Source organism: Empidonax traillii, unplaced genomic scaffold (genome assembly GCF_003031625.1).
Source record: "Empidonax traillii isolate 1590-97213 ecotype Southwest subspecies unplaced genomic scaffold, ASM303162v1 scaffold38:size1800464, whole genome shotgun sequence".
Classification (NCBI taxonomy): domain Eukaryota; kingdom Metazoa; phylum Chordata; class Aves; order Passeriformes; family Tyrannidae; genus Empidonax; species Empidonax traillii.
The window spans coordinates 357276-374139 of NW_020955231.1; the positions used below are offsets into that span (position 1 = coordinate 357276).

Consider the following 16864-nt stretch of genomic DNA (forward strand, 5'->3'; position numbering starts at 1 on the left):
TCGGGATAACTGGGACAGGCGGTGTGCGCGGGGGAAGCAGGGTAGCCGCGGGGCTGCAGCCACAGGTGTGCGCCGGGGAGCTGAGGCCACGGGGAACTGGTGTGCACTGGGGATCCGGTGTGCGCTGGGGAACTGGGACAACTGAGGAACTGGGACAGACGGTGCGCCCGGGGGAGCGAGTGCGCCCGGTGTGCGCTCCGAGCCGTGCCGCTGGGAGCCACCTGCGGGAGCTGCCAGGACACCAGCGGGACCTGTGAGCGCCGTGCCACACCCGCCCGGTGCCCCGGCCCGGCAGCCCCGGGAGATCCCCGCTCCGGCCTGCCCGGCCACCCCCGGTACCGCGCGCGCCGCCCGCGGGGCCAGGCCGGGGCGGGGCGGTGGCGCACGCGCACTTCCGCCCGGCGCGGTGACGTCACGGGCGGCCGGCGGTGTCCGGGCGGGTGCGGCGCGGCGGGATGGACGGGCCGGGGAAGCCTCGCCGGGGCCGCAGGTACCGGGGTACGGTGGGACTGCTCTGCGCTGCCGCCGCGCCACAGGGCCCTGCGGCCGAGAGCGGGGCGGCGTCCAGGCCCCGGCGTGTCTCCCGCGGCGGCAGGGTAGCTCGGGGGCGGCTCTGGGGCCGAGCGGGGCCCCGTTGGACGGCGGGGCAGGAACGGCCGCGGGCGAGGCTCCCCCAGCTGCGGGTGCTGCTGGGGCCGAGTCTAACCGGCCTCCAGCCGCAGCTCGGGAGGCCCCGGGCTGCCGGGACTCCTCAGCCGGTTCCTCTCGCGGCCCAAGGCCTCGTCGCTGCAGAGGTGCTGAGTGCCCGCCCCTCGGAGGGACACCCTGAGGGGGCCCGGAGCCTTGCTCCCCGCAGGAGGGAGCGGAGACCTGGTCTCTTCCCCTCGCAGGGCGCCCGAGTGGCCCGGCACTGGATGCCGGGGACTAGCTGCCGGGTAGAGCGATGCTCAGACGTGAGAGCCGGGTACATCTGCCCCGCGAGCAATGCGATGATGCTGCAGCAGCCTCCTGCTGCTTCACTGAGGGACAGGGACTCCTTGGGCGGCTGGTAGAAAGTCCCACCCCAGGACTCCTGGAGGGCAATGTGGGGAGGTGGACTCGGATGCCTGAGCAGTGAACGTCCCGGGTTGGGGAGGAGGTGACGCAGGTAGCAGGCACATGCCCTGCTGATAGCTCGCCAAGGAACTTTACCCTGTGGGCTGATTGTGGGAAACATCGCTGAGTCTTTCTTTCTGACTGTTCCTCCTAGAGGCACCCGGCAGTAGGTGTGAGGTGATCTAGCCCGGCTCCCACAGTAGCCTGGCTCTCTGGTGTCTGAGGATGAGTTTGACCCCCACCGGGGGATGCCTCCTGGACCTGCCCTGGGAAGACATCTTGCTTCCACACATTCTCTGTCATCTGCCACTGCAGCAGCTCCTGAGCTTGCAGAGGGTCAGCAAGTCATTCCAGTCTCTCATCCAGCTGTACCTGGCCAACATGCGCTGCTTTGACTCAAGCCAGGTATTGGATGGCTCTGAGGCTGGGGGAGGACACGGATGTCCTACTGCTTTGGAGCTAACAGGGGAGCATCTGTGTGGGGAGAAGAACCCCCCGGCAAGGAGGGTAGTTTCTGCTCAGTAGCTTGGGTTAATAGCTCAGGTGTCAGACTGGACTGATGGGCTCAGGGAGGAGAGGTAGTGATTCAGGGCCCAGCAATGCCACTGTCTTTAGCAAGAGGCCCTGGGAGGAGTAAGCCTGGAAATTCCACCTAGGCCATTATAGGGCACTGGCTGGCAGAAACACAAGCCAGCTCTGGAGTGGCATGGCCTGTTGGTCTTCACAGAGGTTGTGCAATAGGGTGGGTCTGATGGGGGGTAACTCTGTGCCTCATCATCAAGGAAAGCTTCTGCTGGCTCTGGGAGACACTGCCTAGGAGTGGGAAAGACAGGAGTAGCTGCTGTTCTGTGAGGACGCAGAGTGGTCTAGCAAAGAGATTTTTGGAGAGCAGATATGTGGAGCTGGTGAGCACAGATATGTGGAGCTGGTGAGCACATCCCACATTATCACTCCTGTATATAAATGCAGGAGTGATAATGTGGGATGGAGAAGCCAGAGCATCTTCCTAGCTTGTGGCAATAGCCTTGGCATGAGGAGAGGAGTTTGATGGTGGGGTTTGCCCCAGGATGAGGACAGGGGGTGGCTTTGGTCACCGCTGTCAAAGTGGAAGAAAGGAGGGGGAGAGGGTATTTGGTGAGGATCAGGCTGATGTGAAAGCCTGGGGTGGTGCCTCACTCTTCCTGGGTTCCCCACACAGATCAGACCTGGCATCCCTCGAGCTGCTTTTGTTAACCTGTTGAAGGACAACAAAGTACTGCAGCAGCTGGCACTCCAGAACTGCTCCGACTGGCTGACGGACTGCGAGCTGCTCCCAGTCATCGAGCAGAACCACCACCTCCACCAGATCCAGCTGAAGGGCTGCGTCCAGCTCAGCCGCCACGCGCTGGTGACCATCTCGCTGAGCTGCCCCAACCTGCGCCAGCTGTCCCTGGCTCAGTGTGACTGGGTGGACAGCCTGGCCCTGCGCAGTCTGGCTGACCACTGCAAGGCCCTGGAGGCTGTGGACCTGACAGCCTGTCGCCAGCTGAAGGACGAGGCCATCTGCTACCTGGTGCAGAAGTGCAGCAGGCTCAAGTCTCTGTCGCTGGCCGTCAATGCCAACGTCGGCGACGTGGCCGTTGAGGAGACTGCCAAGTGCTGCCCTGAGCTGGAGCACTTGGACCTCACAGGGTGTCTGCGAGTCAAGAATGACTCCATCAGGTACTGAGCAATGTGGGGAGCCAAGGTGGGCATGGCAGATGACTGGGGTAGGAAGAGAACCAGAGAGGAGTCAGATGTCTGCTGAAAGCAGTGAGAGCTCAGTCTGGGAGAGAAGCCACTAGCAGGCCCTTCAGGAGAGACACTGTATGCTACTGACGCAAATTTCCCAACATATTAAGGAGGGTAGGTCTGGGATTCAACCTCATCCCTTGACTTTCTCTCAGACTGCCAGGGTGCTGCTCCAAAGGATGATGCATGTATGGTACAGTCACGAGCGCTGGGCTGCTGGGAGTAGAGTGTGAATGGTGCACTTAGGAATCCTGATTTGCAACTTGCATGTGCTCTCTTTCTTGGCAGGGTCCTGGCTGAGTACTGTCCCAAGCTGCGCTCGCTGAAGGTCAAGCATTGCCACAACGTGGCTGAGTCCAGCTTGAGCGTCCTCCGAAGCCGTGGGGTGGAGCTGGATGTGGAGCCTCCCCTGCAGAGGGCTCTTGTTCTCCTGCAGGACGTGGTTGGCTTCGCCCCTTTCATCAACCTTCAGATCTAGAACTGCTGCTGCCGGGGAGGGGGGGACTGACGCAATGCTGGGATCCCGGAAGGATGCCGGAACTGGCTGCTGTGGAGACGTGCAGAGGGAGAGGTCGGTCCCGTTGGTGAGGCTGGCCTGAGTGGGACTCACTCTTTCCTCTGGGGCTGTTTAGTAGCCACTGAGTGTTCACGAATAGGCTTCATTGCTGCCTCTGGGGAAAGTAACTCCCTCTGCAGTGGTGTGGAGAGAGCGAGTGACTTGCAGGAACACCATGGTGCTGAACAGGCCTTGGCCAGGCCAGCTAATAGATAGGATTTACTATTTGCTGTATTTTAAATCTCTAAGCGGCAGCTGTCCAGAGAGCAGGGGAGTGTGTGATGGGAACGGTCCCCTGGGGTGGGTGTACAGGGCATGCCAGCAGAGCTGTGGAACAAACCAGACCAGCTGGAGCAGAAAGGAAAACAGCTACCAACCTTCCTCTTGGGAGAGGGCAGGCCCCTCTGAGCTCTGGGAGGAGGGCAGTAAGCCTTGCTCTGGCCTGTGGCCACTGGCCAGCCTGGCACCAAAGGACTGGAATGGCTCCAGCACAGGCAGTATGTCTGTCCTGGCCTAGGGTGCTGGTTTAGGCTGGGGCAAGGTGGGAGATGTTTTCAGGGGGAACACACTCCTAACTGCAGTTTCACTGACAGAAAAGCACCAAACCTAGCTGTGCTGTCACTGAAAGCAGTTGGTCATTGCCATTTGTTTCTTCCAGCTTCTGACTTAACATTTTAGTAGTGCCCAGGCCTGCTACTCTATCTTGCTCTGTGTGGCATGGCTGGAAATCTGGCACTCAATAGTGGTGAGAAATGGCAAGAGCACTGGCTCTACTGTCAGCTGAAGTTTGTGAAGAGCTGCGTGTTATGTTGGCAGGGAGAGTCTAGCTCTGGAGTTCAACCTCAGCACTTGTATCTGCTAGGCAGTTAATCAAACAGCAGCCACATCTTGTAGTGAATGTGATGCAAGAGACTAATGAGAGGAAGAGAGGATGACCCTGATTCTATCTTTGGCCCTAGGAGGGACTGGAGACAGTGTCTGTAAAGCATGTGCATGCTCTGGCAGAACTACACACCAACTCACATCATCTTTATTAATACTGGCACTCAGAGCAACAGTGCACACAGACTTGTTAAAAAGGTTGCTGCAAAAGCACAAGCCACATCTCAGATCTAAAAATGTCCCATGCAAGGAATAGCAGAGAATGCCCAGGCCCCAGAGAGCCACCGCAGTGTGCCCCTGAGGGCAGAGGGATAGCTACACAAGGGAGAGAAATCTCCTCCTTGTCAACCAGGTTAGCTGAGGAAGCTGAAAACAGTGTCCTGGCTCCCAGGTTAGTTCAAGTTAGCTGCAGGTGGAGGAGTCCCTCATTCCTAGCACCACAGTCCATCCTGCCATGCCTGGCCAGTGAGGTGGAAGGCTGAAGAGCAGAACCTGGCTGTCAGTGGAACTTGTATTTCCTGGCTGGTTTTAGGCTGATGTAGGTCCTTTTCATCTCTTCACTCTCAGGCTTCTTGATGTCTTTGTACCTCTCTCCTTTTGTACTCACCACCTGGTTATCAATATAGCGGATCAACTTCTTGGGAGCCTGGAGAGGAAAGACATTAACATCAAGTGGATGGACAGCCACACTGCTTGAGAAAGGGAAGGGGCAAGCAGAAGCAGAGCTGCACTCTGGGAGGTAGGTGGGTGGGTGGGCTGCTTTACCATCATCTGTGCTGGGAATCTTGGCCACAATTGGAAAGGATGTTATCTGATGAGGGGGAGCAAGAGCCATGGTAATAACTGACAGACCCTGCAGCGCCTTAGCTAAGCTAATCTCTCTTTGAGTAAGAGGTTCTGTGAATGGTCCTGCCTTTGGCTGACCTCTTGCTTTTGGGACTTGCATCCTGATTTTTTAAACTTTGTAACAAAGGACATTCAAACCGCTGGTGAGCTGGGACTGCTGTGCTTACCTCTTTAGGTGGAGCTGGCCGATGTGTTTTCTGATCATCTGCACTATCCACCATCATGTATCTGAAAGCAGCATTGCACACAAGAAGCATTTAGTGAACAGTTACATTGCCTGGGACTACTCTCAGCCTATGTCCCTTCTCCCCGGGCTGGTTTGTGGCTGTGCAATGTGTCCTATGTGACTAGACTGCAGCAAAGAGCACTTGATGTTCCCCTCTAGATGAAATGGGCAAGAAGTGTCATCCTTCTGGTGAGAATCCTGCAGGATTCTCTTGGAGTAGCATCCTTGGCTATATGTGAAAAGTATTGAAAACTCAGGTGGTTGAGAATGCTGATAGCCACTGCAGAACTGAGAGAGGTGCTGAGGTCAGGTGTGCTCTCCCATTAGGGCAGCTTTGCTCCTCCTCAGTCCAAGTGATGGCAGCCAAAGGAGACAGATGAGATTAGAGGACCAGTCTCTCTGCTTCTGCCCTGAACGATGGTGTTTCTTTCACACTCCATCTACTACTTGACTATGAAACAGGCCTTTGCTGGAAGCAACTTCATAAAAGCATCACCTCATTTCCTATGTGACTGAAACATCAGGGTCCAAGCATTTGCTTGCTGTACTGCTGAGTTGCTACTCTCTGAGATTTTGGTGCTGGTTTAGCACAGCTGACCATGACTGCTCCCTCAGTAGTTAGTATAGTTGCTCATGTGTTATCTTCAGCTATGGCGATCTGCTCTCTGTACCTGTGCTTGAGTGATGTTTAAAGTACAGGATGTTGCCAAAATGTCATTAAACTGAAGTTCTCAGAAACATAAGCAGCTGGTGCTTTTTTGTTCCCTTACCTGGCATTCTGATATGAGCCTGGACAGGAGGTGGGCAAGGACAGAGATTGCTACTTCTGCCTGGATGCTGTTCTGCCTTGCTTTATCCTTCCTAGCCCATCGACTGGTTATTCTGTCACTGGGGAGAATGTAAAGTGGTGGAAAAGATGTGGCTGGATAGATGTGTGGAAGCTGCCTGCTCATGAAAGCTGAAATCTTAAAGCAGATCGATGAAACCACAGTTTCTCTTATTGAGAATTAAATGCTTTTAGAAATAAATACAGGTAAACGAATCTAAAGATACTTTCACTGTCAAGAAGCTCATAGGGGGCCTTCAGTGAGGTTTCTTTCAATACACTGATTTTTCACCTTCAGCAACTGAGATTTAATCTTCTCAGTGTTGTTGTACAGACAGCCTCTTAAAGATATCTTTAGCCTTGTTTGGACTGTCTCCAAGGATTGAGGTATGAATGAGTTGCTGTAGTTCTACAAATCACCATGTGTTTGTTACCTGAGCTGCAGCATGATGTTTGTGCCTTGAAACGTTAACCAGGACCTCAGCCAACAGTACTGTGATTTACACTTTATCTGCAGGAGGCTGAAACCTCACACACAGCCAGTGCTGTGACCCAGCTGGTACAGGTGACTTGTTTCTGTACCAGAGCTCTAAAAAAAACCAAACCTGTTTGGGTTTTTCAGCTGTTGTGGGGTTTTGTTTGGGTTTTTTTTGTTTGGTTTTTGTTGTTGTTTTTTTCCACTCCAGATGATGACTATATTTGTGCTTAGATGTGTTCAGCTATACCCAAATCTGCTTCACAGCCTCCTTACTAAGCATCTTGCAGCCCAAGTTCTTTATAGACCACATTGTTCCCCAAACTGCCACCTCCTCCTGCAAAATTAGGGGTTCTTTGCTGTTGGGTACTTACTTCTGCAGGATAACCTGTTTTAGTTCCTCGTGGTTGGGTGTTCTGCGGGGCCGTGCCAGTTCCTGGGAGGAGACAAGGTGGGTGAATGAACAGCACAATATGTGGAGTGTACAGTTTGCCCCTGCTAGCTTGGTGAGCCCAGCTGCTGATGGAGCACTCCAGCCCCTGCAGGAAAGGAGTGCCAGCCACACCTCCACTGGGCTGCTGGCTCGGTTGTGGGCACAGCCTAATACTAAGAGCCCGGGGAGGGAGAGGGGCTGTTATTCTGGGTGATCCTCCTGGCTCATTGTGCAGTCAGAGCTTCTGCTTGTAGCAGACAGCTGTGATGCCTGTGTGTCCCTGAGCTCTGCTCTGCTCCTTGGCCCCCTGCCACCCAGTCAGAGTACAGTACCTTCACACTCACACCTGCCGGGCCCGTTTCCACCTTCTCCTCCACAATTAATTGCACTGCCTCCTCCAAGTTCCCCAAGGCCATGGCAAGAGCCTTCTCTGCCTGGCTCACGGTACAGGCTGGGAACATCTCCAGTAGCAGCTCCAACCCATCCTTCAAGTCATCGCCTTCCTAGTTGGAGCAAGAGACAGCGGTAAGTTGAGGATGCAGTGAGGAGAGGGCCAGGGTCTCTGGTTTTTCACTGTCAGGAAACTGAGCTTGCCTTTTGCCGGAGGCTCTCTCTCCTTACAAATGTTGCTAAATCCCATTCCTGAAGCTAACAGGAAACTGTATCCTTGGAAACACAAACCATTACTCTTCCTTAATCTTTTCCCTCTGTGTTTCAACTTACTTTCAAGTAGGGCTGCTGTGGACTGACTCATCTGTGTGGCCATGCTATGTGTCTCCTTAGGAGTGAGCTTTCTGGACACTGTGGTGCGAATGCCTGAACTCCTGCACACCTTGTGAAGTTGTGTGTGCTTTGATCAGAAAGGGAAGGGGCTGCTAAACACTGACCTGAGGCTACAGCAGAAGGAATCACCATAGCAGCATTTGCTAGAAAGCTGTGGATACAGAATGATTATGCTGCAGAGCAGAAATAGATCAGTACTGGAGAAAGAGCAAACAGAGCATAGAGGGGGGAGGTGGGGGATATACGGCAGGTGTTACAGTGCTGTGGCTGCTGTGGGATCTCTGAGGGCGCTGGGACAGGCTCTCAGTGCCATTGCTCTGGCTCATCCTTTCCAGCTGCTGGAAAGAATGAGCTAGAGCATTGGCTCATAGTCTTCTGTCAGCACATAATTTTCTGACACAGTCTTGTTCAGGCCATACAATCAGGAGATCACAGACACAGTGATGCTGTGTCACAGCCTATGCTGTGGTTGCTTCCAGAGCTGGAAAATGCCCTCAGGTGGTGCTAGTAGCCTAGTGCTCTGTGATTGTCCCAAGTGTTCCTGCTCCTCTGCAGGGTACTCATACCTGGGCCCTGGCTCCGTCTGTTACAGTGCACAGCCTTTCCCCGTTGCAGGCTCCAGCTCCAGGCTCCTGGCCCTTGGTGAGGTCTTCAGAGGGTGCTTCATTCCTGCTTTCCACAGCCTTTTGGCCAGGTTTTTCTTAAAGACACAGTGATATCTCCTGAGGTACAGTCCCACTAAGGCTAGAGCTTTGTGCTTTCTGTTGGCATTAGATTGCTACTGCATCATGTGCCAAAGCAAATCTCTTAAGTGACAAGACTTGGAAGTACTACTCTTCCTTCTGTCCTCAGCTGGGACAGCTGCAGCTCTGCTCACAGTGACCTGCAGGAAGGCAGAGCGAGCACGTCCTGCAGTGCCTGAGTTCTGCATTTCCAGGCTGTACAGGGCATGGGCTGCTTGCAAATTCAATTCTGCCTTTCTGTTCTTGGTTCTCTAGTGCTTTGGTTGTGGATACTTAAGGTATTTTTCTTACTTTTCTAAGAATTCCCTGGTGTTTGCTCTATCTTTGAAATAAGGTGTGGTTTTGATTTTAAATTCGGCAATACACTGTGGTAGTCCCCAGACTGCATGTAAGCCAGCAGATCCTGTTATCAGGTTACTCTAATGCCTCTCTTTTACAGGCTGTTTTTTTGCCACTGCAAGAAGAATCATCTCACCTTTTCTCTGCCCTATCTAAGACTGGAATAGTGCTTTCCTTCCATGCTCTGGCTACATCAGGATCCTCAAAGGGTAGGATGCAGGACACCAGAGCAGAGCAGTAGATTTTGTCAAGTTCAAGAAAGCAGCAAGTAAGATAAAAGACAGGACTGTCTGTTCTACACTGTGTAGCCTTCTGGCAAGACGGCATAGATGTTACAAGACAAGCAAAACCCAGATTTGTATGTCCTGGGAAGTTTAATATCTAGACACTTCAACCTGTCTGTTCTTTAGTGGGAAGTACCTGTGGGGCTGATTGATAGAGCAGTCCAGCTGATCTGTGAATGCTGAGGTTAGAAAGGGCCATTAGCATAGTGTAGTCTAGGGCAGGACAGAGCACATCACTCATTTAGCATCTGTGCCAGGGTCCATGGATGAATGGGAAGTGAGCTTTGAGGATGCTAAGCCTAGATGTGATACATGTATTCAGCTGGATACTCTATCTGACGATGCACCTGATAAAGGCTGCTCAGTGGTAGTGCCACTTAGATGCGTATCAGAGGCAGGCAAAAATCCTCACTTTCTGAATTAACCTACAGCAGAATTTCAACAAGCAGCCCTGTGTCTGCTATTTCTTCCTTGTTACTCTGGATTTGATCTCAACAGAGGTATGTGGAGAACAGATCTTGTGTTTTTCACTCCAGTATGTCTTGGACAGTATTCCATATGACTCCAACCTCCCATGTGTTGATATCCAAAACCTGACTGAACACTGAAAAAAACCCCTGTCAATCAATTCAGGCTACCTTATGTGGCAAACAAGATTGTATTTTATCCTGTGACATTGCTCAACTCCAAATATGAAGACTGAAAACATGCACAGAATATTCCTTCTTGTGCTGAAATAGTTTGTGTAACTCACCTTTGTTGCGAGCTTCGCCAAGCCTTTCTGAGAGGGAGAACATCATTTCACAAACATCCCCACTGCAGGAAACAGAAGCTGTATTATTAATGTGAGGAATAAAAGCGCTAGCCTATCCTACTTGGCGACCTTTTTATAGAAAGACAAGGCTTGATGAGAAGCCCAATAAAATCAACTGGTATTTCAGATGGCCAAGGACGTACTTGCAAACTATACTGGGATTAGCATCTGTGTATTCAGGCAAAGACTGACTTAATTGCACAGGTTTGGTACTAATACATCTTCAGCTGGGTACAACAAAAGAATTTACGGTACTGAGGGGCCTGGGTCCAGGCCCCGAGCGCATGGCATGCACATAAAAAGCAGCAACAATTACATACCTGTGGATTTCTGCAAATCCAGGGATATATGCCTCCATCATTTCCACAAAGGCGTCCATGTCAAAAATCTCCTCAGAGGACTCTGGTGAGCCCAGCTCTTCCAGGACACCCGTGATATAGGAGAAGAAAACATCATCCATCCCACTGGAGACAGAGAGAAGACAGGACATGGTAGCAGGGTCAAAAGGAGGCCCAGGTTTTTTTTTCTCTCTACATCCCCATTCCCCCTAACTTTGTGTCTGTTTAATATGGCAGCAGAAGGACCTATGTGGAGTGTGTCTTATAGGCACATACCACCAGTAAAGCCAGGCAGCAGCTGGTCAGTGGTTGAGTGGGAAGCATTAACAGATAAAATACTGCCTGCAGTCCTGCCTCCTGGGCAGCACTGAATGAAAGCCCCAGTGTGCCCAGAGGCTCCTGTAGGTGCTTCAGCTGAGCTAACCAAAATATTCCAAGTGCTCAAACCCCTGACTGACTGACTATGCTGACTGGCGTTTCAGGTGAGGTCATCATATTCTGTCAAGCTACACTTTCTGTGGGATGCAGTGTTCTCTGCTTGCTGCTCTCCACCCTTGTGTCACTACTGGCACCAGCTGCAAAACCAGCTGCTGTGTTCTAGCCTCAAGGCAGCTGTATCTCTGCATGCAGGCACAGTTCAAAACAGGAGAGCTCTGACATAGCATTATCCTGCTCAGAAAGCCCTTTGGGAGCACTGTGGAATGAAGGAAATTTCATATTCTAATGGGTATTACTGGACAGGAAATTAATCATCTCGATCATCAAAGGAATGACATTGCTAGATTGCAATGCTAAACTATAGCTGTTCAAGCATTCCTCTCAGAGCCAGTGCAAATTACTTGCATCCTGGATGTGGCTTAAAGAAAAGCAACAAAAAGTATGGGAAAGCTACAGAGTTCAATATAATGCACAGAGGGACAATTAATAGAGTTCAAGCTAGAACAATGATATTGGATCTGCCTATCTCAACATACCTGAGATCTGCTGCGGGGATGTGGGACTGGATGAAGCGTGTCAGTGTGTCTCGAATGATTCTTTCAAGCTCCATGTCTCTCTAAACCTTTTTCTCTAAAAAAGAGGAGGAAAAAGAAAACTCCATGTGATTTTAAAGGCAAAATGTCAAGATCAAAATGCAGGTACAGTATAGGCAAATGTGCTCTTCTGATCAGAACAATTCACAGATGCCTCCAATGTCTCGTCATCTCTGGGTAACAGCAGGCAAAAACATCCATAAAAAACAGCAGTATGAGGATCCGCTGGAAATACCAGCCCAAAGCAGCCCAATATCTTGGGCCTCTCCTGACTGTGTTGAAGCTGCAGGAATGCAGCTCTACTGTAAATTTAAAATGTCACCTCTGGGAAGCAAAGCTGGAAATGCAGATGTGTCCAGCTGTAGGAGCTGGACACCTTCTGAGCTGGAACACTGCGTTGTCTGGTGAGGAAGCAATGGGTAGTGGATTTGCATTCTCACTACAGAAAGGGGTGGACCTTCCAGCTAAAAGCATTTGCAGCAATGCTTGGACTTGACTCAGGAACGAGTGGGAGGAAAAGTAATGTCTCCTAAAGAAAGGACAACCTAGAGCATATTTTACAGGAAAATACCAAGCAGGGCACAGATGACTAGTCTGCCAGCCAAAATATCAAAGGTCTCCAGGTCAGGCACAGACTGCCAGTGGAATCCTGCCCAAACAGGAGCCCGTTGTTATGCTTGGTAAATGAGCCATTCTACAGTTGTTGCAGCTACAACAAGGGGCACTTGATAAGCCAAAACTCAGGGGAGTTCTAAAAATCACAGAGCTCCTACAGAAGCCATGGCAGAAAGGGGCTGCCCACAGCCCTCCTTCAGCTATCAGTACTGAGCCTGGACTGAATTGGATGGAGAAAAGCTGTTCCTTAGCCATTCCTTCCCACTGGGGTCTACAAAGGTGTTGGGTGGACAAACTCCTGGTATAAGCACTGAGTTCTTCTGAGGAAGAACTGGCCCTGCATACAGAGAAACTGATGTGGTCATTGGCCAGAGAGCTTCCAAAGATCAACATGCTCCCAGTGGTGCAGCTCCCTCATTTCAACCACACTAGGACATGACCAGGTCTGTTTGACACAGAACTTGTGGAGCAGTCGTGTGGCTTCTGACAGACAATTCTCATGTTCCCATGGGAATCAAAAAAGGTTTGGCATTTTCTGAGAGGAGGCTTTCAGAGCTAGCAGAATATAAACAAAACCACCCCACGGCACTCAGACAAGTTTAGAATTACATAATTCAGGACACCGAAACACCTTATGCATTATACCTTCAAATGACACACTTTTTCTAGTGGTGACCTGCAATAGTTAAGGTGGAGATTCAGTAGAAGAGCTTATCCTATGTGCCCAGTTTGTGTGGGAGTGATTTACAACGCACAAATTGATCTAAAACCCAAAGGCAAGAGAAATCAGTTTCCTGAGAGCTCAATCTTCCTGAAAAGATGTTACCATAGTTTTAAACTTCCAGCTGTAATTGCAGTGTGGATTTTAAGATCACTACAGTAGTTGTCAGCTGATTCAAAGGTACCTATGAAAGTCCTTCTGCAATTTTTCTTGTTATAATGTGGGCTCTGTGTAACATGTTGCACAGAATCTATTTTTAAAAGTGTGCAAGAAAGAAATGATACTTCTCTTGCTCTTCACAGCTACAGCCTCACAGTTTTGCACTGTCAGAATAAGAGACCTTCAGGTCTTGGAAATCCCTCTTATTTTTCTGACAGTCTTTAAACACTGAGGTTTACTACTGAAGAATGAGCAGTGGAGCACTGTGTGTCATCTCATTAAGACAGGCTTAGTTTGAAATATCAGGACTGCTTACTTAATCCACATAACATTGTGTGGCATATGTATTTCTTCACCTCAGGCAGAGAAAAGTGGTATCAGTTCTCAACATGTGAATGTGAAAATTATTCATTTTCTGTGCTAGATGCATTGACCAGCAGCTGAACAGTTTCCCACACTACTGTCAAATCTCAAGAACCTAGCAATCCCCATCACCTTTGCATTCTCCTTCCTAACATGTTACTGTCAAATGTTGGGGTTTTTTTGATAAAAGAGATGTAGGAATAATATTTCTTTAAAAAGTACCATTATCCTTCTGCTGCATAAAATTACTTATGCTATATTCAAGAAAAGTTGGCTTACAATTGTACAAATCTACCTTCCTCAAAAAGGGTGAAAATCTGAAATGTTTGCATACAGCTAGATCATTTTGGATGGCTCTTTTAACTCAAGTTTCAGTAACAATTCTCAAATAGTCAATGTGATGGGAACAACTGCTTATGCCTTGGACTTCGTAATAACAAGACAGACTTGAGGAGAGCCATTTAGGAAAATGTTTCTGAACTAAGAGGAGCTGCCATTTGGATGTATATCAACTTTTATGAGATCATTAATTTGCCTACCAATGACTAAAGGTTTCTGCAAGTGGAAGGAGATGGGTGTTATATGCCTTGGATATTTCTCAGAACAGGTTAGAAAAAGTTTAGGTAAATCTGAGCTGGCAGAGGGATTGATTAAAACACCTTGAGAAGGTTCATTTAGCCCAAGTGTCAGTGATTATTCTTAAATGAGTGAGTAATGGCACTGGGATGGTTCACTATGCTCTCTGAAAACTTGTTTTGAGAAAGCACAAGGCATGTCTTATGCTGCTCAGTGTGTCTGTGCTTGGGGAAGTGTGTTTCTCTGGGATATGAGGCCCTCTCAGGGTAGCCTGTGACATACAGCCTCAGAGGACACTTCTCAAAAGCCAGATCAGCAGGACAGAGAACTAGCCATGCCTACACTCCACTAAACTATTTACCTCCTCTAACTTTGCTGGCCTAAAAGAAAACTTTCCAGGCTAAGTAACACCTTACAGACATAATTTCACTGCTTCCATTTTTTGTTTGTCTTGCTAATGAAGTCTCTGAAAGGACTTTCACAGTGTGGTTGCTACGGGAAAGCAGGCTGAGGTCACTGTGCTTGTTAACACAATTAACTGCTTAATGCTCTAAAATGAAAATAAGGCTTTTGTTGAGAACTCAGCCCTGGTAAATTACAGTAATAGTAATGCTAGTGGCCAGACTCTTCCCTCCAGATCTTGCTGCACTGGGGTGCTCCAGACACGGAGCCCTTACCTGAGAAGATGTGCCACCTGTGTGACGACCTTGGCTCACAGCCAGTGTTCGTGAAGTCACTTCAATGCCTGCAGGAGAGTCGATGGTCCATCCTATGAGTGCCTGGCCCAAGCCATGAATGAAGAAGCCCTTTATGGGAAAAGACAGCTGAATTAAGTGGAGCAGGAGAACAACAGGATCATTCTGTATTCTGGTATCTTTATGTCACTTGTGACCGTTTCCTCTAATGCATATGGTACAGCTTTGTTTTTTTTTTTTGGAATAAAATGTACCCTGTGGAAGGCTAACTGGGTTGTGAGAATAGTGTGCCTATCAGCCTTCAAATTCACTGACATATCGAGATGTTCTTCACCATCTACAGTTTCTATAGCAAGGCCAGCAGCGGTCCCTGCAACATCACTCCAATATTCCCAAGGTACTGGTGGCCTCATCACCGTGGCGAACGAAACAGGAGCTGTTTCTCAAGACTTTAACGAGACAGCCCAGAGAGCGCTGCTGGGTGCCCGTGGCGTGGCGTGTCCCCACGGCCGGAGCCCCAAGAGCCCCACGCGGGGTGGGACGAACGGCTGCTGCCCCTGGAGCGGCCACGCCGGCCGAGCAGCCCCGGGGCCAGGCGAGGCTTCCCTCGGCGGGGCTGGACAGCGAGGCCGCGGCGTGCCCGACACCCGCGGAGCGCGGACCGAGCCCCCCGCGCCGCGCCCCACGCACCGCGGGTCCGTCCCCGCACCGCAGGGTCTGCGCGTCACCCTGCCCGGCCGCCCGGGCCGCCCCCCGCTGCCAACGCCGCGGCTGAGCCCCACTCCCTCCCGGGTTCCCGGGCTCCCCGCCCGTGTCCCTGTCCCCGTGTCCCTGTCCCTGTCCCGGTGAGGGGCGCGCGCCGCCGCCGGGGGTCACCTGATGGCCCGCGCGCTCCCGGCCCTGCCCTCCCCTGCGCGCGGGGCTCGCGCGGCGCGCTTGAACGCGTCACGTGGCCGCGCCCGCCGCCAGCCACGGAGGCGCGCGCGGCAGGGCAGGGCAAGGCGGCTGCGCGCCCGCCGCGTCTCCCCCGCCGCCATCTTGGCTGTGGGCAGGAGCTGGGCAGGCGGGGCGGGGCGGGGCTGCCCTTGGCGGAGCCGCCCCGGGAAAGGCTCCCTGGGACTGCCCTCCCTGCCAAGCGCGAGGGACATGTTCCCTGAGGAAAGCAGCACGCTTCCAAGCGTTTGGGTCGAGCTGCGCTGCCTCTCAGGGCGCTTCTCCCGAGCCGAAGTCCTGTCAGGGATGCTCCCCGAGCATCGCCCCCGGATCTTGGGAGCTGCGAGCAGGCTGTTTCCATTTCCACTAAAAAGCCGCCCCGCTACACCCGAGCTTGACAAGCTGCTATATGATCCTTCATCCTGGCGATTTGGAGGATTGCTGTGTGTTAGGGCAGCCTCAGGCTCTTCAAAAATCCCGGGATCAGTTAGGTTGGAAAAGACCTCTGGGATCACGGAGTTCAACCTGTGACCGAGCACCACCTGGACAAGGGCAGCATAGGGACGGGGGCGCAGCTCTTGCCCTGCTCGCTGGATTACTTAGTTCTGACACACAGTTAGTGCTTCCCGGGACAGCTTTGGAGAAGGGACTCAGTTATCCCAGCTGTTTCTTCAGAAAAATCTCAAAGCAGCAAGCCATAGTTGTTCTCTGGCTCATGCTCCACAGTCAGGTGTTGCTAAATACCAAGTAAATGAGCCTGATTCTGCCTTTGGCGGTACCAGAAAAATCCGGAGTCGTGCCAGCTGGGTAGGGAACGTCACACTCACTCCAGTTTCATTAAGAGCAGCGTTTGTTCCCATTGTTTATTTCTCTCTAGAAGTACATGCATTCCTCCATTGACACTGTGTATATCATCATGGCTAGGCTTGGCGAATGAAGATTTGAGAGGGGCTCTACCCACGCTTGCTACAAGCGCGCTGATGGCTAAAAAGGCCAATGCGAGATAGACAAGTCCGGTTGCAGAACGTACAGCAGAAAGACTCCCCAGGTGATATCGACAAGACGCGATTCTTTCTGCGTTGTCTTTTCTCCTCGAGAGTGATCCTGCGTGTGTTCTCAAAAGCAGCAGCAGTGTTATAGATGGTGTGAAGTACATGCATTCCTCCATTGACACTGTGTATATACACTGACACTGAATATGCTTCATTGTAGAAGTATTCACTGCCTTTAATTTCTTCTGCTTTTGACTCTTTTTAGCTGCACTTATCCATACATTGACTGAAAGTAATCAGCTATGCTGCATTATCTATGCTTCGATCAGTGTTTTTATCCTAATTTGGTAAACAGTTTGAAAATCCCCT

At 51.2% G+C, this 16864-nt stretch overlaps 2 protein-coding genes across 8 annotated transcripts; one reads left to right on the top strand and one right to left on the bottom strand.

The window, feature by feature from the left end:
• Positions 1 to 42: 42 nt before the first annotated feature.
• FBXL15 (F-box and leucine rich repeat protein 15) lies at positions 43 to 3648 on the top strand. Of its 4 annotated transcripts, XM_027878080.1 has the most exons (5): positions 395 to 490; positions 891 to 1138; positions 1250 to 1500; positions 2294 to 2796; positions 3154 to 3648. In XM_027878080.1, exons 3-5 carry the CDS (start codon positions 1321 to 1323, stop codon positions 3341 to 3343), a joined length of 873 nt encoding a protein of 290 aa, XP_027733881.1. In that variant the 5' UTR covers positions 395 to 490; positions 891 to 1138; positions 1250 to 1320; the 3' UTR covers positions 3344 to 3648. The 4 variants fall into 4 exon arrangements, with proteins under 4 accessions (XP_027733882.1, XP_027733878.1, XP_027733881.1 ...); XM_027878081.1 differs by lacking the exons at positions 395 to 490; positions 891 to 1138 and adding an exon at positions 43 to 65; XM_027878077.1 differs by lacking the exon at positions 891 to 1138 and having other exon boundaries at positions 358 to 490.
• A 781-nt stretch (positions 3649 to 4429) lies between these two features.
• Positions 4430 to 15519, bottom strand: CUEDC2 (CUE domain containing 2). Of its 4 annotated transcripts, none has more exons than XM_027878083.1 (10): positions 15447 to 15519; positions 14553 to 14681; positions 11385 to 11478; positions 10393 to 10536; positions 10013 to 10074; positions 8459 to 8592; positions 7442 to 7612; positions 7051 to 7112; positions 5317 to 5377; positions 4430 to 4949 (listed from the first exon to the last, which is right to left on the bottom strand). In XM_027878083.1, the coding sequence occupies exons 3-10, from the start codon at positions 11456 to 11458 to the stop codon at positions 4803 to 4805; spliced, it is 855 nt and encodes a 284-aa protein (XP_027733884.1). In that variant the 5' UTR covers positions 11459 to 11478; positions 14553 to 14681; positions 15447 to 15519; the 3' UTR covers positions 4430 to 4802. The 4 variants fall into 4 exon arrangements, with proteins under 4 accessions (XP_027733884.1, XP_027733886.1, XP_027733885.1 ...); XM_027878085.1 differs by lacking the exon at positions 15447 to 15519 and adding an exon at positions 14987 to 15163; XM_027878084.1 differs by lacking the exon at positions 15447 to 15519 and adding an exon at positions 14825 to 15163.
• Between the last annotated feature and the right edge of the window lie 1345 nt (positions 15520 to 16864).